Source organism: Cololabis saira, chromosome 5 (genome assembly GCF_033807715.1).
Source record: "Cololabis saira isolate AMF1-May2022 chromosome 5, fColSai1.1, whole genome shotgun sequence".
NCBI classification, from domain to species: Eukaryota; Metazoa; Chordata; class Actinopteri; order Beloniformes; family Belonidae; genus Cololabis; species Cololabis saira.
The window spans coordinates 14,626,928-14,648,720 of record NC_084591.1 but is presented as its reverse complement, the minus strand read 5'-3'; the positions used below and the strand labels follow the sequence as shown (position 1 = coordinate 14,648,720).

At 39.9% G+C, this 21,793-nt stretch overlaps 2 protein-coding genes across 2 annotated transcripts in view; one reads left to right on the top strand and one right to left on the bottom strand.

Moving 5' to 3' along the window:
* Positions 1-3,188, top strand: part of camk1db (calcium/calmodulin-dependent protein kinase 1Db) — a 43,315-nt gene extending 40,127 nt beyond the window's left edge. Inside the window, exon 11 of the mRNA XM_061720997.1 lies at positions 1,539-3,188. Within this exon, the coding sequence (XP_061576981.1) occupies positions 1,539-1,690 (152 nt within the window). The 3' untranslated portion in view covers positions 1,691-3,188. The remainder of the gene's footprint in view (positions 1-1,538) is intronic.
* A 969-nt stretch (positions 3,189-4,157) lies between these two features.
* ucmab (upper zone of growth plate and cartilage matrix associated b) lies at positions 4,158-21,429 on the bottom strand. Its single transcript, XM_061720995.1, has 5 exons — positions 21,250-21,429; positions 21,051-21,113; positions 20,219-20,314; positions 5,054-5,152; positions 4,158-4,983 (listed from the first exon to the last, which is right to left on the bottom strand). Exons 1-5 carry the CDS (start codon positions 21,305-21,307, stop codon positions 4,904-4,906), a joined length of 396 nt encoding a protein of 131 aa, XP_061576979.1. The 5' UTR covers positions 21,308-21,429; the 3' UTR covers positions 4,158-4,903.
* Positions 21,430-21,793: the final 364 nt, after the last annotated feature.

Here is a 21,793-nt window from a genome sequence, read left to right as displayed (position 1 = left end):
TCTCTGTGGCCAAGACAAACACGGGCAACTGAGCGCCAGGCTCAGCCCAGCCTTTATTCTGTTGCATTACGCCAGTTAACTTTTATGGGTCCATTTGGTTTAAAATGTGATGGTTTTAATATCTTCTTAATTATTAATCACAGTGTCAGTGGTTTCAGAGTGTTCCTGAGAATATGGAGGGACTTCTGCTTTATAATTGACCAAGACTGTTTGTTTGTTTTTATGTCAGTTTTTCACTTGAATGAAATACTTTCTAGTTTCTTATTAAAACATTAATAACACGTTGAGCTAAATTCATCACATTTGATTTATAAATCCCTAAGACGTCTGTAGGACCATTTTAATCAAATATTTCATGAAAAACCTGTTTTATATGTTTAAAAGCTAAAAAATAAACATTGTTATGGTCAGTAAATTTAAATAAATCCATCAAATATTATACCAACTGACAACATATTAAATAGTTTTTAAAAATAAATTGCGAGGTTAGTTTTAAAAATCCAACAAAAACTTTAAAAAATACTTTTCTGTCCAATATTTTGTGGCGGAGGGATGCTAAAAATGTTTTTTTTTTCAATATTATTGTCGGTGTAAATTCCAGTGAGTAATTATTTTTGACAGTTATTGTTAGTTATTTTGTTGAAGAACCAAAAACAAACAGAGGGTAGGAAGTCACGAGCTCAGACGTTTGCAGAGGTGTCAAAAGTATTCACATTCATTACTCAGGTAGAAGTATAGATACTAGAGTTTAAAAATACTCCTGTAGAAGTTGAAGTATCATCTCAAGTTTTTTACTCGAGTAAAAGTATAAAAGTACTGGTTTCAAAACTACTTAAAGTATAAAAGTAAAAGTAATGTAAGGGGGAAAAAAGCCATTAGGGACAAAAGCCAAATGAATGCATCTTAGTATAATGCAAATATATTAAAGAACCATATATGTGTACTATTGAGCATTAACATGTGTTTCAGAGAGCAGGAGATATGATGACTAGTTGCCTATAAGTATTGTAATGGTGCAAAAAGTCAAACTTCAGAGGCATGTTATCATTTATCCTAACCTTTATTGGAATGTACATCCAAGTTTAGTTGCAGGAATCTGAGGGCAAAGGATGTAAGAACAAAACTGGACAAGAACATCTGAAACAACCAAATTCACTCTATCCGGATGGAGCAATTTATCTGGATAGTTTTCTTTTTTAAAGGCCAAAATGAAATAGAGTAACAAGGCTGTTTTTAAAATGTAAGGAGTTAAAAGTACAGATAATTGTGTGAAAATATAAGGAGTAAAAGTAAAAAGTCGTCTGAAAAATAATTACTCCAGTGAAGTATAGATAACCAAAATTTCTACTTAAGTAAGGTAACGAAGTATTTGTACTTCGTTACTTGACACCTCTGCATGTTTGTAAGTTACTCAGCCCATCAGCACTGTGTGTTTTATTGTTTTGTTTTTACAGCATTTATTTACAGTAATTAATAAACTCTTTTAATAATTTTAATGTTATTTATCTCTTTGCTAAAAGTGCTTTCTTCCCTCCCAGGTCCCCCCATCGCTCCTCTGCCCTCTGCTGTGAAAGTATACAATCAGGACTCCGATGCTCCGGCGCCGCGGGAAGATGCGGCGGCGGCGGCGGCCGAGGCCCCGCGCCCACGACCCTCCACCGTCACCGTCATCCACACGGGGACTAAATGACGCCAAGTCCCGCGGGAAGTGAGCTGGGAAACCACAGAGCTTTGAGACGAGGGGGTGAGAACAAAACACGCCCTTCCCAGGCTTCGTGATTCAACGTCGTTGCCCAGTTTGCCCGTCCCGCAGACCCGCCCCCCCCACCACTCCCAAATCTCTACATTTGTTTCTGCCAATCACAGTTGGGGGGAGGGATGATATTAAAGGAGTGCTGGCTCAGATCCATTTAGTCCAGCTCAGCATGGCACCCCCTGCTTAACTTCCCCATCGGCATATAGACCTGGAAGTACAGAGGGGGGCGGGGGAGAGACTCACCTGAAGTCGTAATTGTGGAGATGGCCGCGGTCCGGCAGTCGGACGAGCGGCTGCTGCCGAAGCAGCTGTCACACTAAAGGAAACTCTTTACCAAAGCTGCTGTCAGTTTTGACTGTGACGGGACGATCCGCTGTATGCCTTCTGTAAATATCCTGCCTGGAAGTGTCGTGTGGAGTCGTGTTATGCAAAGTGAAATATACGCTTCGAGCTGTGGTAAATAATTGTGACATCACCTGCACTATGAAACGCTTGTTTTCCTTCGGACAGCTGTGGTTTATTTGCCGTGGTGTTTTGCTGCAGCGGCTGACAGCCTCGTGACATCCAGCAGTATGACGGTCGGTGTTGTATCTTTGCTTTTTAAACCCAAGCTGAGGCCGGTGATTCCAGACGGGCCTGTGCATTGGGATATTTATTTTCTTACAGTATATCACGACTCTTTGAACTCATTATTATGATGTGACTGTGAGGTCGTCCTCGGCCACAGGAGGGCGCCGTGGGTTGTTGCTTTATGACCAGTTCTCAGGGATCTGCAGGGCCGTGAACATGAAGCCCTTCATACACGGCTGTTTCATCCAAATTGTTGAAAAGTCAAAACTGATAACTTCATATTATCCCAATGTGCCGCCGGGGCAAAAGCTTTTCTTCTTTTTTTGTGATTATTAACACTGTTTTTCCCTTTAAAAACCTTGAATTTTGATGTATAAAGTGTTGGCCGGTGACGTGGGCGTTCATGTCCGTGTCACGGTACAAACGACAGCTGAATGCAAATGTTTTCCTGGTTAAAATTGGTCCCAGTGTCGAGCTGGATCAGTCGTGTACAGTTGAGTAGTTGAAATATTGTGCTCTGCCTCCGCTCGTGGACTTGGCTGCTCTGAGAGCGGCTCGGCCGCTCTGTGTTTAATCACTGTGCTTTCATACCAGCCTGTTGAATTTAGCAGAAAGACTCTTTGTCCTCCTCTCTCCCACTCGTTCTCTAGAGACTCTCACAGAGAAGAGAAGGGGATCTGTCTTTGTATTTTCTCTGTGGTTCTTCTATTTAATTTCACTCGCTCAACATGAATGTGGAATGAAATGTAAAGAAATGCTCCACCAGAGAAGGCCGATATCTACAGCTCTGCCTTTTTAAATCGTCTGGAAATGTGATGAATATGGAGCATATACTCGCTGTAAATACAAAATTACAACATTTGCTTTGGTCTTGTGTGCTTATTTTGTCTCCCCACCAACCCCAAATAAACCGAGGAAAGCTAAAAGATATGAAGCTAGGAAAAGCTCCTATCTGCATGTATCTCACCTTGTTGCAGAACTGTGTTCGGGAGCTTTAAAAGCATAAAAACGCCCTGTTTGCATGAGTTATTGCTTCTTTGAGACGTGACAAATATTAAGTTACAGTGATGTCACACATATGCAACGAAATATGAGTTTTTACATGTTACTGCTGCTCAAAATAAAATAACAGTGTGTATTAATATATTGACTCAGTCAACAGGAGTCCTCGTACAGCCAGGTTAATATAGTTAAGCTTTGATGACTTTCTGTAAGTTCTGTCAGAATTTAATAACCAAATTATATCACAGTGACCAAAGTCAGGTATCTGATCGATTACAGAAACATTTCTGCATTTGCTGCTTCCACAAAATTCCAAGAGACTAATATTTCTCTCCGTTTTGAGTCCTGTATGTACCGACTCTGGTGAACTTCCTGACCACACCTGCCGCTGTGTCACAGGAAAGTTGTGCTTGAAAGCTTGTGAGTGACAGAGAATCATCCATTTCTACATGAAATTGACCTAAATCATCAAAATTTCATTTAAAAAATCCTTTACAAAAAGACAATGTGGTTAAACCCATGTGACCAACTCTTATTACTATTAACTCTTTGAACCAGGGAACAGAAAGCGCTCGAAACAGCACGGCGTTTGATCATCTGTAAGGTCACTAAGGAACCCTGGGAAATTTCTCAGCAACTAAAAGCTGAGCTCAAACCAACTGATGTCACAGTGACATGAAGTAAATTCCTGTGCTCTGCAAGAAGAAAACCGCTGCTCTCCTTAAAGCGAAGAGAACGAAGGCTGCCGGAAAAGTCATTAATATGCGAATGAAACCGAAAAGAGAAAATCTTTTTGGTTTAAATGAGATGTGTTATTATGAAGAAAGGAGACATTTCATTTCAGCATTTGGACTTTATCACATGTGAGAAATAAGGTAGCGGTAGTATCATGGTTTGGACATGTTTTGCTGCGTCAACACCAAACTACCACATAACTGAAGCTGCTGTGGATGAGATTCAGGTTAAATTCTTCCTTCCAGGATTTATTTACAGTTACTGGGACATTTTGGTTGCAGAAATTCCTGCTTTAGAAGCTTTTCATGCTTCTGTCACCCACTTCCACCCTGAAAGAAAGACAAAAAAGTCCTGTTTGTTAAACGGGGTTCTCTAAATATTTGAGGATCAAGTGAAAATCTGTACATTTTTCAGTTTGTGTTTTTACAGAAAAATTCAACTTTAAACTAACTAATGAAACAACCTTTTTTTTTTTGCATTGTATTGTGTTCATTTTATGATGAATTGCGCCAGTCAGCTTTGTAAAATGTGTTCACAATGTTTCTATTTTATTTTGTTTATTTTATTCATTGATTAATAATCAAATCTAAACACAAATGCTTGTTAAACAGAAAAAAGAAAGTAATACAAGTATAATAAATGTAAATAAATTTGTAAAGGAAACTTGTAGCAACTTTTTTGGTAGTATTTTCGTACCATATTTAATCTTTATACTCCTCTACTTCTCTCTAATTTTGTAATATGATTTATGCAGAAAGAAACCCATAACTAAGGGTATTTATCTTTGTTTCCAAGCCTGGCCCGTCTCCTCCCAGGGGCGTCTCAGGTGGAGTGGCGGTTCTAGCCGTGGGAAGGATCCATCCCGTCGTGGTGGAACTGCCTCCACTGCTCGGTGCTCTCTCTGCTCCTCTCGTCTTGCTCTGGGACACCGGGAACATTTCACTGAGCCTTTTTCTCTCAACTGCATCACCTGTGTGAGGTTTCACATACCGTCATCCTGCTCCTCGTTGTTGTTCTCGAAGTCATCCCTCCGGTCCTCGTGAAACTCCCGCCTGCGTTCGTCTGCAGCCAGGACCTGCCGCTGCTCGGCTGCAAACACGGAGGCCCCAATAACCTCATTATCCGCTTATAGTTACTAGTTCTGCCACACGTTAACTTCATTGACTACAGATGAAGTAAATACATAAACAGCCTTCAAAAAGCCAAAGAATAGCTATACCTTTATGTCATTTGTAGTTTTTAGGAAAGGACTTGGGGGTTGTTTATGAAGGAAGTACTTCACATTAGTGATGTGCGGATCAATACTGAAATATCGATACTTCCGATACCAAATCTTTATGCTCTAAAATTGATTCTCAAATGAAAATATCAATACTTTGGATACTTCAGTCATTTGTGGTGATATATATCATTAACAGGAATACCGTGGAAAGTAACTAAACTATTCAGATTTTGTCTAAATGACACGCTGCTGGTAGGAACTACTTTTTTTTCATTTTCACTTTTATAGTAGTTCTTATTTTTGTTTATTATTCTCTTATTTATGTTTATGGTTTTATTATTTTACTTAGGATCTTTTTTTAGTGATTGAAACACCTTTTACAAACACTCTATATTGTGAATGAGGCCGTTACCTCAGTATACTTCTGACTTTGAAATAAATAAGTGACTCTGATCTCTTGTATTCTTAAGTTATCTAAAATACACCAATTTTCTTTGGATTTTCCGGGCACATTAGGGGTGTATTTGTACAATGTATCCGTATCGGTATTGCCGATACCAGCCTGAAGTTTACTCAATATTGGATCGGAAAGGAAATCGTTACTGCTCTGGCAGGAGTAATGTTAGCTATAGTTTGGTGCTACCAATCTACTGTTCCAGTTTCCAGAGTCACGGCTGTCTAGGTGAGACTGAGAGACCTGTACATCGTCCTATAAGTTTTGTGTAAATGTGTTAAATTACTCCGTTGTGTTAAAGTCATGTATTCTGTTCAACTAACAGGAAAGTGTGATTGAAACCACAATTATTTCAAGAGGATGTGTGTTGAAACACAATGTTTAAACTGTGTGTAAACTTAAAACCTTTCTGTTTAGTAAAACCTATAGTTAGTGTTTAGTAAACCTCTAGCTGGTGTTGGTAAATCTCTAGGTAGTGTAAACTCTAGTGTGTTAGTCGCTCCTGTAGTTTCTTGTGCTGGCCCCCCCTTTTCTTCTCTTTTTTCTCTTTTGTACATGGTGCAGCATCCACTGCCGGTGGCGAAGAGCATCTCTGAATGCACAACACCGGATCCTGCAGCGTGGGAGTGAGAGGGGCAGGGTAACGGCCCGGGCAGGCAGGGGAGAGATTTGTCCGTCAAGACTCCTCTCCCTGGCCCTGCCCCTTTTCAACCTTTTCCCCGACCCTGCACCCCAACCTGGGGCTTGCTGATTGGGTCGGAGCTTCGGGATCTGCGTGCTGGCCTGCGGTCCCCACCCCTGGTCATCCCGTTGCTGCTTCCACCTGCCTGCTGTGCTGTTGCCGTCCCTGACCCCCAGTCTGGCCCTCGGCAGGAGGGTCCCCCCTTTTGATCCTGGTCCTGCTCAAGGTTTCTTCCCTCCTAAAGGGGTTTTTTTCCTTGCCACTGTTTGGCTTAAGGCTTTTCTCCCATTATGAGAGTTTTTACCTGCCATTGTTTATGTAATAATTGCTCGGGGGTCATTTTCTGGGTCTCTGGAAAGCATCTGGAGACAACTTTTGTTGTATTAGACGCTATATAAATAAAATTGAATTGAATTGAAACAGTTATTTTCAAGATTTTATTTCATATGTTGTTTAGTTATGTTTCCTTTAAATAATATGTTTGGCTAAGTAGAAAAAGAGTTTTAACATTTTTAAGTTTCGAAAAGGTAAAACTGTGTGAATGTGTTTGAATGTGTGTGAATGTTGGTGGTGGTCGGAGGGGCCGTTTGGTGCAATATGGCAGCCACGCTTCTGTCAGTCTGCCCCAGGGCAGCTGTGGCTACAAACGTAGCTTACCAGCACCAGTGAGGATGTGTATGAATGAATAATGATCTCTGTAAAGCGCTCTGGATGTCTTGAAGGGCGCTATATAAATCCAAGTCATTATTATTATTATTATTAAAACTGCAATTAGACATTGTAGTTGATATCAGGGATATCGATGCGTGGTTTACAGTGCATTTGATTAGTGTTTGATGGTGCCCATTTGATTACTTTTTTCTAGAGCTTTTGTCTGACTCGTCCTCAAGGCCCGCAGTCCTGCATGTTTTAGATGCTGCCTTGCACCAAAACACCCGATTGTAATTAAAGGTTGTCATCAGCTCATCATTCAGGTCTGCACAAGTCTGATTATAACACGCTCGTTTGTATCACGGTGTGTTGAAGGAGGAAACCTTCCTAAAACATGCAGGACTGCTGCAACCGTTGATTGCTGGCGGCAATGTGGTACAATTGAGTTGGATGAAGAAAAAAAAAAGAAAGTCGGGTGGTCTCTGCTCTTTGTGGGGGTTTTTTTTAAACAACCATTCAAGTCCCCTTTAACCCACTTGGAGGGCAATGACATGTACAATGACCTTTTTTATTTGCAGTATACTCATGAGATGTTCGGCTAGTGGGTGTTCAGGACATATTGTAGTGGACACAGAAATGTATGGACATAATTCCCCATGCGGTTATTATCGTGGTCCCTCACACAATATGTTTGCACTGGTGGTAAGTTTGTTCTGTTATGCAACTGATAATGTGGTTATTGTTATTAGGACGCTGTCCTTTTAATGAAGATGCGTGGACTGTTTTCCGGAAGGTAATAGATATAGTAAAGCCATTTAGTATGTATATCAATGGGTATAGCTCCAGGTTGGTAAGAGAAAAGATAGAATAAATGATACGTCTTTGTATGATCAACAGAGAAATTGTCTCTTGGCTTCTTGCACTGCAATTTCTACAATATTCCCTTAATGTGAAAAAGTGTTTTATTGTTTTGGAGTTTAGAAATAGCATAAAATGTCTTATCCTATATTTAAGGCAGAGCTAGTTTTAACCATTTGTTTACATAGTTTACAATTTTTCCATGCTGCAGAACTGCCGGATTAAGACTACAGAAATGTTTGGCTTTTATAATGTTATGCTACCTGGTCGTGTTCCAGGACAAATGTAGCTTCAGATACACAAAACTTTGTGTAACGGAACCGGATTGTGGCGTAAACATATAGTGAGATAAAATTGTATTAGAAGTTTAAAGGGGAAATGTTTCTAAACTAAAGACTCTTTAAATATTGATGCAATCATTTGCTGCCAGACATGAACCTGAATGAATGTTGAGTTTGATTGACATACCCCTAGGCGGTGGTAATTTTATTTTAATGTTATTTTCATTTTATTTATTTTAGTTGTTTTTATTCACTTAGTTTTTGTTTTTTTTATTATTATTTTTAATTTATGTTATTTGTGAAAGGGGCAGATCAGATAAGATTCTTCTTCTTTCTGCTCCCTTTTCATTCACAAGTTAGGAACATTTGTATTTGTGTTTGTATTGAATTGTTTTGTTTTTTGATGAATGAATGAATGAAATGAAATGAAATAAAGAATTAAAAAAAAAAAAAAAACCTGATGCAAAGCTTAAACCAGTAATGCACATAGTGCTTGATGTTACCAACTATGGCTCTAACTGAAAAAAGGACCAAGATCTCTGAAGAAATACTTAATCACTAGATGTGTGTTTTTCCTCACAGTTCATTATGTTGCCATAAGCAAGACTGACTCTTCCCGATTTATGTTACAGTAGTGATTTAAGAAAAAAAGGTCAAATAGTTCTCTAACGTAAGTATTTCTTTTAATCTTATCATGTTTCTAGTTGCTCCAGCTCCATCCTCTTTCCAAGTATGGTCACGTCTGGTTTCAAAGACGATGATGGCCACATGATGAAATCAAGGCATTAAAATAGTTCACGAATGAATGACTGATGTCACCGTGGCTAAAACGGTTTGTGTAAACATGACTGGGCCCCAACTACACACAGCTTTCTACAACAGAGAGACTGAGAAATGCCCTTTAACAGCTTATACTGGCACTCCTATAGTTCAGCAATTTAATAATAGCAATTTAGCAGTTCATCATCTAGTAGCATTAAACACTGTATTCGTGTGTGTTCCAGCCTCCCTGTAACTCCACAACTGTTCATTAGGAGGCTTCATAAAGATCTTTCCTGGAGTTACATGACATGATATCGATATTGTGGTTTGGGGTTTTCTGATGGATTTTCGTTTTCCTGTGATGTCTTTTTAGCTCCTGCTCAGTTTAAATTTGACCATTTCCTGGTTTATTTTGAAAGTGTGTAGTCACATCCTTTGACTGCTCAGTCTTGTTTGCACCTGTGTCTCATTATCTTGTCAGTAAGAGTCTGTATATTATCCTGTTGTCCCTTTCTTCCTCGCTGGTCTTTTGTCATTCCTTGTTTCTTTGTTTTTGCTTTCTTTTCTTGCCTGTTTGATTTTTGCTAACCCTACCCTGGCAGTATTGTTGGTTTATTATCAAAGAACTTGTGTGGATTGCTCCTGCCTCCTTTGACTGTAAAGGAGTGCAAGGAGGTGATGAAGCAGCTTGGCCCCCTGCAGGGGCAGGTTGCCCAGTCCTACCTCCTGCAGGGCTTTGAACTAGGACCCAACACCTTTGGGGTAGCTTCAGCTTCCTACCCCCCGTGCAGATCCCGACACCTCGGAAGTTGGTTCAAACAGACTTGAATCACGAAAGCACCCTATGGGGTGATTTGGAGGTCTGTGACAGTCATGCCAAATGTCTGATAATGACATTTGGCCCGATTCACATCCGACTGTAAATTACTTTTTGTCTCTCGCCTGATTCGTGTATTCCTGCATCTTGTTGTATAAGAATCTGATTACAACATCACTCGAGGTCAGCATTTCTACCAGACCTCTGGTCTGTGTAGACGTGCTCACCGCCGGCTCAATAAAACCTCATAAAAAACCACAAAGCGGACTTCTGAACTGGTTTGATAAATTCCACAACAATTTGGTGCCGTGACCCGGATAACAATAGACTTTCGATGGGAACTCCTTTTTCCAGACCAACGACACAACCACCGACTTCTATCTAAATTAAATCAGGTAAGGGATCCATTTAAAAAATCCCAAATTATTGTTTCTGGGCTGTTGTCGAAAGTCTGTGAACTGGAGTGCCAGAGAAAGTTGACGTTATCCTTAAATTTAGGTAAGTCCGCTGTGTGGTTGTGAAGGTTATATTTTTTATTATTATTTTGTGTTATTGGGAAGGTTATTGTAGAGATGTTTTAGGAATGCTGACAATTTCATAACACTTGAATTTGATTGTGTTGTGAGAATGTTCTGCTTCTCCTGCCTTAAGAATCTGACTCGCTCTTCTAAAAAAAGGTTTAATATCTCGGATAACATTAAAGAGAGAAATGGCGCCATGGTTGGTCTGGTACCAATAAAAAGATAGTCCAGGGGGACTATTCTTATGCATATGCAGGACGTGGGGTCCGTAAGTGTTGGAACACTGATATATTTGTGAGAAATAGACATACTGTATGTAGAGAAACTGCCTTTTTATTTTATAAGTGGGGATGACACGCTCTCCCCAAAATGGGGTATATTTAATTTCTGCAAGAATCGACTCGCTCTTCTTTGCATCAACAGGAATGATTTATATGCTCAGGTAGACTGATAGTTGGAAAGTTTTTGGGAAGTTTTTTAAATACATGTATGGTAATCACGGTACCGATAGTTTTATTTGTTAGTTTTGTTTGTTACTTAGTTAGTATTAAATTGTTAAAATAACTAAAAAGCACTTCAAACTCCCTCAGATTTTTGGAGGGATGAAAGTAGACGCCGTAATGCAGAATCCCAAATAGCTTCGCTTACTGATCTAAATAAAAAGCTGATGGCTCTACTACAAGGATTTAAAAACACAACGCAGACGAAAAAGAAATTAGAGAACCAGTTAAATGATAAAATCAAAACCTTTATCCGGTGAAACTGATTAAAGAATCAAATGACGATGACACTTCTGATGACGACTGGATTTTACAAAAATCCAATATCTGTTGCCTACAAAATTTGGAGCCAAATAATAGTAAGAGCTTTTAAATTAATAAACAAAATGGCTAGAGGAAACAGCTGTTAAACTAACTTTGCCACATGATTTGAAAAGTAAAGTACTTGATGCGCAAAGTACTTGATGCTTGTAGAATTCCCTTTTAATCCCACAGCTGTTGCCAAAATCACACCAGAGCAAGCTCAGACCTTTTTTTTCACAGTATTTATTGCCTTAACAGTTCAAAGGGAAAATTGATAATCCCAGGGAACTTTATGCTAAAACAATTTTGACAGCAAAAGAGAATTGTGGTCTGTCACGAGATCAGATTGATGGATTCCCTCCAGGGTACATGCAAAATATATATTTGCTAATTGCCCTCCACAAAGGGTAGGCCTGGATAACGCAAAAAAAAAAAAAAGAATCTGAAATGTATGAAAATACTAATGTCTTTTTCAAAAGTGTTTCCTACACAGGTTGAGCGCTGAGAGGAGGCGCAGAGGAAACAGCCAATGATCGGCTCCCATTGGGGTGAGCCAAATCAGAGCATCCCAATTTACATAATCTTATCCTGCCTATGGTAACTTCATCATGTAAGTGCATGGAAATCTGTCTGTGGCCTACTATAACGTCTCTGAATGCATGTATAACTAATCTCTAACTAGAGGTGTCAAGTAACGAAATACAAATACCTCATTACCTTACTTAAGTAGAACTTTTGGTTGTGTATGCTTCACTGGAGTAATTATTTTTCAGACGGTTTTTACTTTTACTCCTTACATTTTCACGCAATTATCTTTACTTTTTACTCCTTACGTTTTAAAAACAGCCTTACTCTATTTCATTTCGGCCTTTTAAAAAAAACTATCCAGTTAAATTGTGCCATCCGGATAGAGTGAATTTGGTTGTGGTTGGATGAGAAGTATAAACATATTTGGTTTGTACGTGTCTGGTCTCTGAAACACATGTTAATGCTCAATAATGCACATATATGGTTCTTTAATATATTTGCATTATACTAAGATGCATTCATTTTCAATGGCTTTTAGCCTTAATGGTTTTTCCCCGCTTATATTACTTTTACTTTTATACTTTAAGTACTTTTGAAACCAGTACTTTATACTTTTACTTGAGAAAAAAAATAAAAAATAAATAAATAAATTTTGAGTTGATACTTCAACTTCTACAATACTTCAACTTCTACAGGAGTATTTTTGAACTCTAATATCTATACTTCTACCTGAGTAATGAATGTGAATACTTTTGACACCTCTGTCTTTAACACTCGTCCTGACCTTTCCTGTTTTCCTCACTGACGGCTCTGCTTATAAAAATGGAATACCATACGCAGGTTATACAATTTGTGATAATTCTTAATTGTTGAAAGCGCCCTCCTCCTCCAGCTCCACCCAAGTAGATGAAACTATATACTGATCAAAAGGTAAAACTGTTACAATCTATACAGATTCCAGATATGCTTTTGGTTGTGTATATTGTATTTTATAGATTTTATATATTGTGGGCGAACCAAGGATTTATTTCATCCTCGGAGATAAATGTGGTTAATTGATTGGTGAACTGTTACAAGCCTGTCAACTACCTTCATCTATTGCTTTGTTAAATGTGAAGCCCACACCCAGTCCAACCCTGTTTTCACTAGGCAATGCTTCAGCTGACCATGCAGCAAAAGAAACTGCCAAATTTGGCTTACCTGTCTATGTAAAACTTTGCCCTTCTATACCCGCTAACGACCTGGTTTCTCCTAATGATGTAGCTCTCCTACAAGAAGACTACTGAGGTGAAGAAAAAACGGATTGTAGCATTCCCATGGTTGTAAAAATGTAAATAATTTGTGGGTCAGCAACGACGGCCGCGTTGTGAAACCCACATCCTTGTACGCGTAAATAGCATGCATGTCGCATAGCTGATCACAGTTAGCAATCACAGATGAGCAAAAGGGGGAATGTGTCAGATAGTGTTGAAAGACTGATAAGCTCCAAGATTTGCATCCTATAAAAATATTGCAAACATTATCAACACTTCCCCCCACCGTGACTTTTTTTGAAGCTCTGCAAATAGACATTATGTGAGGGATATGAAATTATTCTTGTATGAAAATGTTCATGTATGAAAATGTTTTTGTATGTGCAGAGAATTTTAAACTGGACTTAAATGGACAATGTTGACACCTGTTAACACCCATTAGGAAGCACAAAACTCACGCCTCATGAAAGGATTATGGGTAGACCTATGACCATACAAAGCAATTCAGTTCTGTATATATGAAGAAGATGGACTTCCATGCCATGGATGAATCCATGATATCATTCTGTTGTACTCTAAACTTCTGCTGTTCAGTCAATCCACAGAAAAGTAAAAGCTGTCCAGTCTCTTCTTAGTGGCAAACCATGCCACAACCCGGAGACTGGGTTTGTGTCGAAGAGGGCCTCGGTGGTCCAGAGCTCAGCACGTCCTGCACCACCGACACTCAAGGGTGGGGGGCGCTGGCCTGGTTCCACGCGTCCCACTGCGGGAGCATAGCTCCTCGACCATGCACCGGAGACCGGCCGATTCCTTCTTCTTTCTGTGGTAAAGGGAAAGCCCAGCTCCAACACCCAGGACCTCCACGACTGGTGGAGGAGCGGAGGAGCGGAGGAGCAGAGGAGCAGCACAGGCCCCGCAGACCCCCACAAGCGAGACAATTATGGTGTAGCATCGAGATGTGACTCCACATACTCTCCTTCTGAAGAACCGCTTGTTAAGCCTAAAACAAGCCAAAAACCACTGCTCAATTTCATTGAGGATTCGGCAAGGACCGCAACAGGGGGCATGCCGATGCTCTCACGGGAGATGGCTGCTCTAGGGATGATGGCCTTGCGGAATCGTGCTACATTGGACTACTTACTAGCTTCTCAAGGGGAACTTGTACTGTCATTAAAACTGAATGTTGTACATTTATACCCGCAATGCCACAGTCCAAGAAATAACGCATCACTTGAAAGACATTGCTAAAACGTTACATACAACTGTCGCAACTAGTTTTTTGATTGCTTTAAAGAACAGTTAGGACACGTTGGTTACTTGATATTTGAATTTGTTTTGTTGGCTTGTTGTTATTTGACTTCTGATCACATGTTTAAGGTTCACTTGCAAAATATGTATCACTACTCCACTGTAATTCAACAAAAAGAAAAAAAAAAAAAAAAAAAATTGTGAATTGATGAAGCAGCTTGGCCCCCTGCAGGGGCAGGTTGCCCAGTCCTACCTCCTGCAGGGCTTTGAACTAGGACCCAACACCTTTGGGGTAGCTTCAGCTTCCTACCCCCCGTGCAGATCCCGACACCTCGGAAGTTGGTTCAAACAGACTTGAATCACGAAAGCACCCTATGGGGTGATTTGGAGGTCTGTGACAGTCATGCCAAATGTCTGATAATGACATTTGGCCCGATTCACATCCGACTGTAAATTACTTTTTGTCTCTCGCCTGATTCGTGTATTCCTGCATCTTGTTGTATAAGAATCTGATTACAACATCACTCGAGGTCAGCATTTCTACCAGACCTCTGGTCTGTGTAGACGTGCTCACCGCCGGCTCAATAAAACCTCATAAACAACCACAAAGCGGACTTCTGAACTGGTTTGATAAATTCCACAACAGAGGCTACCACCAAGTAGCAACAAAGAGCTGGTATCCATTAGGCCTGTGTTGAAAAAATTGATTTCCCAATTCTAAATCGATTCTCATATTAATTCCTAAAAATCGATTGATATGTCTAAAGATCGATTTTTTTTAATTTTTATTATTATTATTATTTTTTTTGGGGGGGGGGGGTATTTTCTTTTATTTATTTATGTTTTTTTTTTCATCATTACATTACAACTTTTGGTTATTTTTTGTTTATCCCCAAAAAAGTTATGTTTTGTTGGACACGAGAATAACTGGTGCCATGTTTTTGCCTTTAAATATGTTTAAAGGTATGAAAACATTAAAGTGTTAGGTTATAATTGCATAAATTGTCTATATTTCATTACTTTATATACTGTCTTGGGGTTATATTTGCAAAAAATGCTAAGAACCAAATTCTCCAAAATTAAAAACCAAAATGGACCGAAAATGGAACAAATAAAAACGGAATGTGGGAAAAATTAAAATCGATTTCATCCGTCTGCTTGCTGCCCTGGATCTGTTTGATAATTCTGACCCACATGATGTTTCTGAAAGCAGTTCTATCAGCATTCTGGGAGCTGATTGGTCCTTACAGCATCATTAGCTGCCAATATTTTCTTTTGAATCTCAATATAATACTAGTATTAATATGTTGCATAACTACAGTCATATAATTCATGCAACAACTCAAAAAACAGTTTTAATAACACTAACCCAAATCAATATCGGAATCGAATCGAATCAAATCTTGAAAATCGATTCTGAATCTTAAGAATCAGAATCGAATCGATTCTTGACATTTGAATCGATCCCCAGCCGTAGCATCCATCCATCCATCCATCCATCCATCCATCCATCCATCCATCCATCCATCCATCCATCCATCCATCCATCCATCCATCCATCCATCCATCATCTCCTCCTTGTCAGGGTCACAGGGATCTGTTGGGATGTGTCCCAGTTCTTGTTGGGTGAACGGCTGGGGTCCACCCTGGACAGATCACACATTCCTCATGTGAACTGTTTAATGAATATCTTAGGCAACAAAACCCAATGAAAAACAGGAGGAAGAGGGGGAACGATCATGGGAAAGACAAGCTCCTGCATGGCACTCAGCTGGTGGGTTGGGACCCAAAAGATAGTGGGGGACCCTTTTTCCGGTGGGTCGGGGGCTTTTGCCTCAGCTAAAGCGGTAAAGCTCTTAGGTAAAGGTACATTTTATTTGAGTCTTCTTGTGGTCAATTCTCAGTTGTGTGAGCCGAACAGTGACCGAACAGTTCTACACAGTGATATGTTGGATAATCAGATAAAGCTTTACATTTTTGAGTCTTTCTGTAACTAGTACTCAGTGGTTTTACATGCGTGCATGAAAGCACTGTTAACTCTGTACAATCTGGGGTTTGAACTGCACCATCTTTTCACAAAATAAATTTGAGAACTTAAAATCATATTCCACAGTTTGAGTTGGGGCTCGCCATTAAGAGGTGACAGATTAGTTGAGAGCCACTGGCGTATGGAACATCATAACCAAAAGGCCGGTGACATTTATACAGGAAATGAGCTGGAGTCCCCAAAAGCTAAATAGAAGAATAAAATAATAAGATCCTGGGGGATCCCCAGACCCAGACGGATGAAGTGATACGGCTTAATCAGCCAGATACTGGGATGAGCAACTACTAAAGGAGAGGAAGCACAAAAAATAGAATTGAAATTGGAGATTGAAATGGAAAAAAGTGAAAGTGAAAGTGCCAGTTGTCTCAGTGGCTCCGAAGCCTTTGGAGAGTCCAATTTTGAAGGACTTGAAGTGAGCTTGAAATGCTTTGCAGCTCACTGCCTTTAGTGTTTAGCTACAGTTATAAAGCACTCCCACGTTTCCCAACCTGTGTGGATACACGAGTGTCTCCTGAAGCTTGCCCTGGCCGCAGCGACTGCACAAAGAAGACTTCACCTGCAGCAGGAAAGGTTTGAGATGGCAGTGTGAACCTTTTCAACGTTACATCTTCCCCGTTAAACCTTTTCTTTCTCTCCAGCTTCCCAACTCATGTTTGTGCAGGCATTGGGTCCTAAAGTCCATGTTGGAAATGTCCAACATGTAGATGTGAACAACCAGACTGAACTAAATTTACAGTTGTGTATGTGTTTGTGCCATCTTGCTGGTTTTCGTGTGTTTGTTTTTAACCCAGTCAGACATTCCACATCAGGGTTAATCGTACATAATCTCACACACATGATAAATCATAGCCGGACTACCTGTGGCCCACCAAATTCCACAAAAGCCAAATGTTACAACAGCTTTTATTTGCACTCTCATGTTGACGTCTGGATGTTAAAACTTTGCATCAAATTGTTGCGTCAAATGTTTTGATCCATCGACGGACGCTTGTTTCAGGCGTTTTCCTTTGTAAATTGTTTCTAACTTCAGGAGAAGTGCTTTCATGTCAGCCCACTGTGGGAGAAGCTCTCCAGAGTGGGCAGCTTTTTATGTGCTTATTTTTTTCCCTGACCCCTGTCTGCCCGCATGTTGGCACATTCCACACTCAACATCCAACCGCTCACCCACTCACTCATCCATCTCTATCTGCTCTCTGCCTCAAGTTCATTTTGTTCCTCCTTTAACCGCAAAAAGTGTCCTGTTGTTTCCAGTCAGACGGCGTATTACATAACTCCAGTTCAGAGCAGCAGCATCGGTGTGTATCAACTCCCTACCTGCAGAAACGGTGTGCACTTGGTGTGATCTTTGGGCTCATTGATTTCTTTTTTATATATATGTGTATATATATGTGTGTATTTTTAAGCCTGTTGCTCACAAGTTCAAGTCAATCTGATGCCCTCACGTTCTCTACATCATGACTGGGTACATCCTCTCGCTCTTTGATTTAAACTTTTCACAGTTATTAAATTTGCGGATGACACTGTCATAGTGCCATTGCTGAGTGGTGACGTGCAGGACTGCAGCCCTGGAGTGTACTGGTCATCAGTTCTGCACATTAAAGGGGTCTTCTGGACTTAAAACAGCTCGAGGTTCAATAAAACATGCCCAGACTGGGTTGATACTGATCAGAGGTGGGTAAAGAAGCCAAAAATTGTACTTAAGTAAAAGTTCTGTTACTTCAGAATAATATGACTCAAGTAGAAGTAAAAAGTAGTCATCCAAATAATTACTTGAGTAAAAGTAAAAAAGTACTTGGTGAAAAACGACTCAAGTACTGAGTAACTGTTGAGTAACGTCTGATTAATTTTTTTTAACACAACCATTCAAACAGACAAAAGTACAAAATAATCATCTTCAGGCAAATTAAATCAATAAAATAATAAAATAAATTAGAATTAATAAAAAATAAAAATAGCTTAAATTAAAATAATCTTAAAGTAAATTCAAGTACTTTAATAAATAATAAAATAAATAAAATAATAACAGAATAAAAAATAAATAAATAAAGCACAAGTAGTACAAAATTTCAAGCCTTTGTACTTTTCTTTTTTAACCAGGCATGACTAGAACAAGCCCATGAACTCATAGAAACTGTGTGTGTGTTTGAGTCTGTGTATGTATGTGACAAAACATGCAAAAACAAACATTTTTCCCAAAGAATCACTCAGTGACGTCATGAGATTGACGCGTACGCGGATAAAAGGGATAAAAGAAAAGTAACGAACGCAACGTAGCCTAATGTAGCGGAGTAAGAGTAACAGTTTCTTCTTCACAAATCTTCTCAAGAAAAGTACAAAGTATAGTGATTCAAAACTTCTCCTAAAAGTACAAAATTTCCCAAAACGTACTCAAGTAAATGTAACGGAGTAAATGTAACTCGTTATACCCAGCTCTGATACTGATACATTTAACACAAAATAGGCAGGTGTTTGAAGTGAACATCAGGATTCCTGTACAAACACTCGTTTTATACACTTCTTTTGTACATATACACATTTAAACTGACCCTGGTTTGTCTTTAGGGACCCTTTCCACACAATCACTTTTGTCGGAGGCTTAAAATAGTATTTATTTTGACATATCTCTGCTGATCCGGCTGAAATGTCATTTTCAGTTGTAACTCGAATCTTCATTGATTTGCATCGTTTTGGTCCCTTGCGGATGTTTACACATGTCATCACTAAGGGGGTTGTTTTAACTCCAGAAGGTTCCTTGAACATGTCACAAGCTTAGAAGATCGATTTTAGGGAGAATCAATCGTCCGTGTTATCTGTGGGGATCAATGATCAAACAGTCGAGGTTATACAACATTACAAACACTGACTTGGCCAGTGTCATTGGCAGTAAGCTGACCTTTGAATCCCACGCAGACGCGGCGTGCAAAGAAACCTGCCAGCAGATGCACTTCCTGTGCAAACATCGCAGTTTTAATGTTGATAATGTTTTCATATTTTGATAAATCAGTCCTGACCTTCTCTGTCGTTTGCCAATGTTGGCTTTCTTACCCTTAAGGACGAGAAGCATATGAACGCGACAAAATCATGAGCGGACTCTTAAGTGACCTCACACATTTATAAAAAAGTCTAGTTACTTTGTTCAGATAGTTTAAGTTTTACCTCCATAACAGCAGAAGATTCAATCAGGAACACAAAAAACATTTAAAAATGGTTTTATCCCTGATGTTTTCTGGCTTTTACATAACCAAGGTTGATTCTGTGTTCTTTTATACACATATTTGTTTTTATAACCCAGCTGTTTAATCTTCACTTTCTAAAGTGTTGATTCCACTTGTGTTTAAGGTATTTTTAAGCTGTCTGATGTGTTGATGACGGCTGGCTGCAACATATTTGCTTTCTGGAGGCGTAAAAGAGTATTCATTGATTGAGTGATTGATTGGTGTGCCTGAGCTCCGGCCTGGCCCTTGGCTCCTGCTGCTGCAGGTCTGAGATGGTTTCCGGTTCATCCAAGTCCAGAATAAAGTCAACAGCTGCAGTCAGACCGACACGTTGCCTCGCTGTGTGGTTTGGCAGCAAATCATCAGCATCTTATGAGGGAATATCATCCTTTTTATGTTTTATTACAGTTTTATTAGTAACTTTGACAATTTGAGTTTTTTTACTTCTTTTTGTTTTGTTTTGCAAGGACACTATCCATCAAATGTTCTGTTTCTATTGGCTACATTCAAGAAAAGGCAAGTGAGGTGGATCAAAATCCAATGAATGTAAAGAATTCAAAAGCTGCTCTTTAATTGTAGATCACGATAAAACTTGAACTGCACAACAGTGTGCAGGAGCACGTTTTTGTGGGTGTAATGTGCTGTATAAAGCTTTAAAATGAATCTGGGGGAGGTCTCTGCTGCCAGAAATCTGCCCTGTATGAAAACTCCCAGATCCCCACGGTGACCACTTTCACACAACCGCATACACAAACAGCTCCACTGCGCAGACCACAGACCAGACTGCCACAAACAAACTCAAAGTGGACTCACCGTCCATTTCATCCTGGGACTTCACAGCCCGTCTGCTGCGTCTCCTGAAGAAGTCTGAGGCATCGGCCTCTTTCATGAAGATCCTCCTCAGCGGACCTGCGGTGGAGGCAGGTGGTGGTGAGGCTCAAAACATGAGGGGATCAAAAGCACAAGTCCCCCCCAATTTCTGAAAAACATGAATTGCCCCCCCCAATAAAAATACCCTAAATTATTCAAAATTGAACAGATGTATTTTCAGGTTGAATATGTAGAATATTTATTAAAAATACATTTCTAAAAAAAATAATACATCCACGGTGCGTTTTGAGGTGTTTTTTGAGGTTTGTTTTTTTAGTCTGAATTAATATTTTTAAAATTTTTGACGGGTCTCCACAATGACTTTTTGTCAACGTTCTGTTTACATTCATACCTGCCCGTACTTGTACTTGTTTAGGGCTCCATATTTCATCCATATATCAATTGATCGTGCATAAAGTAGTCCCATAGGATAAAAGGAAGACGGTGAGAAGAATTTGAGATGAGTAGACACTACATGCCAAAAACCCTTAAAATTATCATTTACGAATATAACAGTTAAGTAAGCAGTGACACACACTGTTGGCTGTTTAGGACAAATAAACAAGAAAGGTAAGCAGAATAAATGATTCACTGTGCAGTATTTTTTGGCGAGCCTTTACCAATTTATGGCATGGTATGAGTTGCATATTGGCAAAAAATTAAAACTTAAAATCACGTTGGTGTCCCCCCCAATCCTGACATCGGATCTGCACCCCTGATCAAAAGGGAGGATGCAGGAGAAACTCAGCCGATGAGGGGGTGCGGGGGTCCTCACCTTGAGGGTCTTTAGCGCTGGTTGCGCTGCTGGACACGGCTGCAGAGTCGGCCTGTGGAGACACTGCGTTTGAAAATGTGAGAGGTCTTACCTCTCAGCCAAATAGCAGAAGACAAACAACGAATATCTAAATGAGATGCTGTTGACATTAAAATCCACATGTAGGTGACAGCAGAAAATGTTCCCACATCAAACTCACGGGAAAGTGCCAGAAGCACAGAGAGGAGAGCCAGGAGGGTTGCATATGTCCAAGACATCTTTAAATCTGTGTCTGCAATGTGGAGGGACACCAGCTGTGAAGGCAAACAGGAGGGAGAGAGGTGTATAAGACGTGTGTGAGAGGTTGGGCTGGGAAGCCTGGAGTAACGCCGAGTCCCTGACAGGGGAGGGAGGGATCAAACCTGCAGGTCCGATAACAGACTGAGGGCTCAGTTTTGACTATAAATCTCTTTTTCCAACCCGTTTCCCCAGAGTTAATGATAGCTGAAGGAGTCCCCTGTATCGACCTGTAATAAACACCTGCAGTTCAGAACCACAGCCCTGCGACGGTCCGTTACTTCAGTCACAGGCCGAGAAATTCAGGTCTCGGAGAAAAAAAATAATTACACAACAAGCATGGACCACTTGCTTGAGTTATTCCTGCGCTTGACACGGAAAAGATGGACGAGAAACAAAACAACAACCGAGGTCTGAAGAGTTCATGCCAAACGTTCCCTTTGCACGTGAGGCTGGAATGGGCCCGT

Excerpts from the sequence above, each read along its gene's own strand:
- ucmab (XM_061720995.1), bottom strand. The coding sequence starts at position 21,307 with ATGTCTTGGACATATGCAACCCTCCTGGCTCTCCTCTCTGTGCTTCTG. Across the intron at positions 21,114-21,249 it reads TGTGCTTCTGGCACTTTCCC|TGTCTCCACAGGCCGACTCT; the intron begins GTGAGTTTGATG and ends TTTCAAACGCAG. Across the intron at positions 5,153-20,218 it reads GTCCCAGGATGAAATGGACG|CCGAGCAGCGGCAGGTCCTG; the intron begins GTGAGTCCACTT and ends CCGTGTTTGCAG.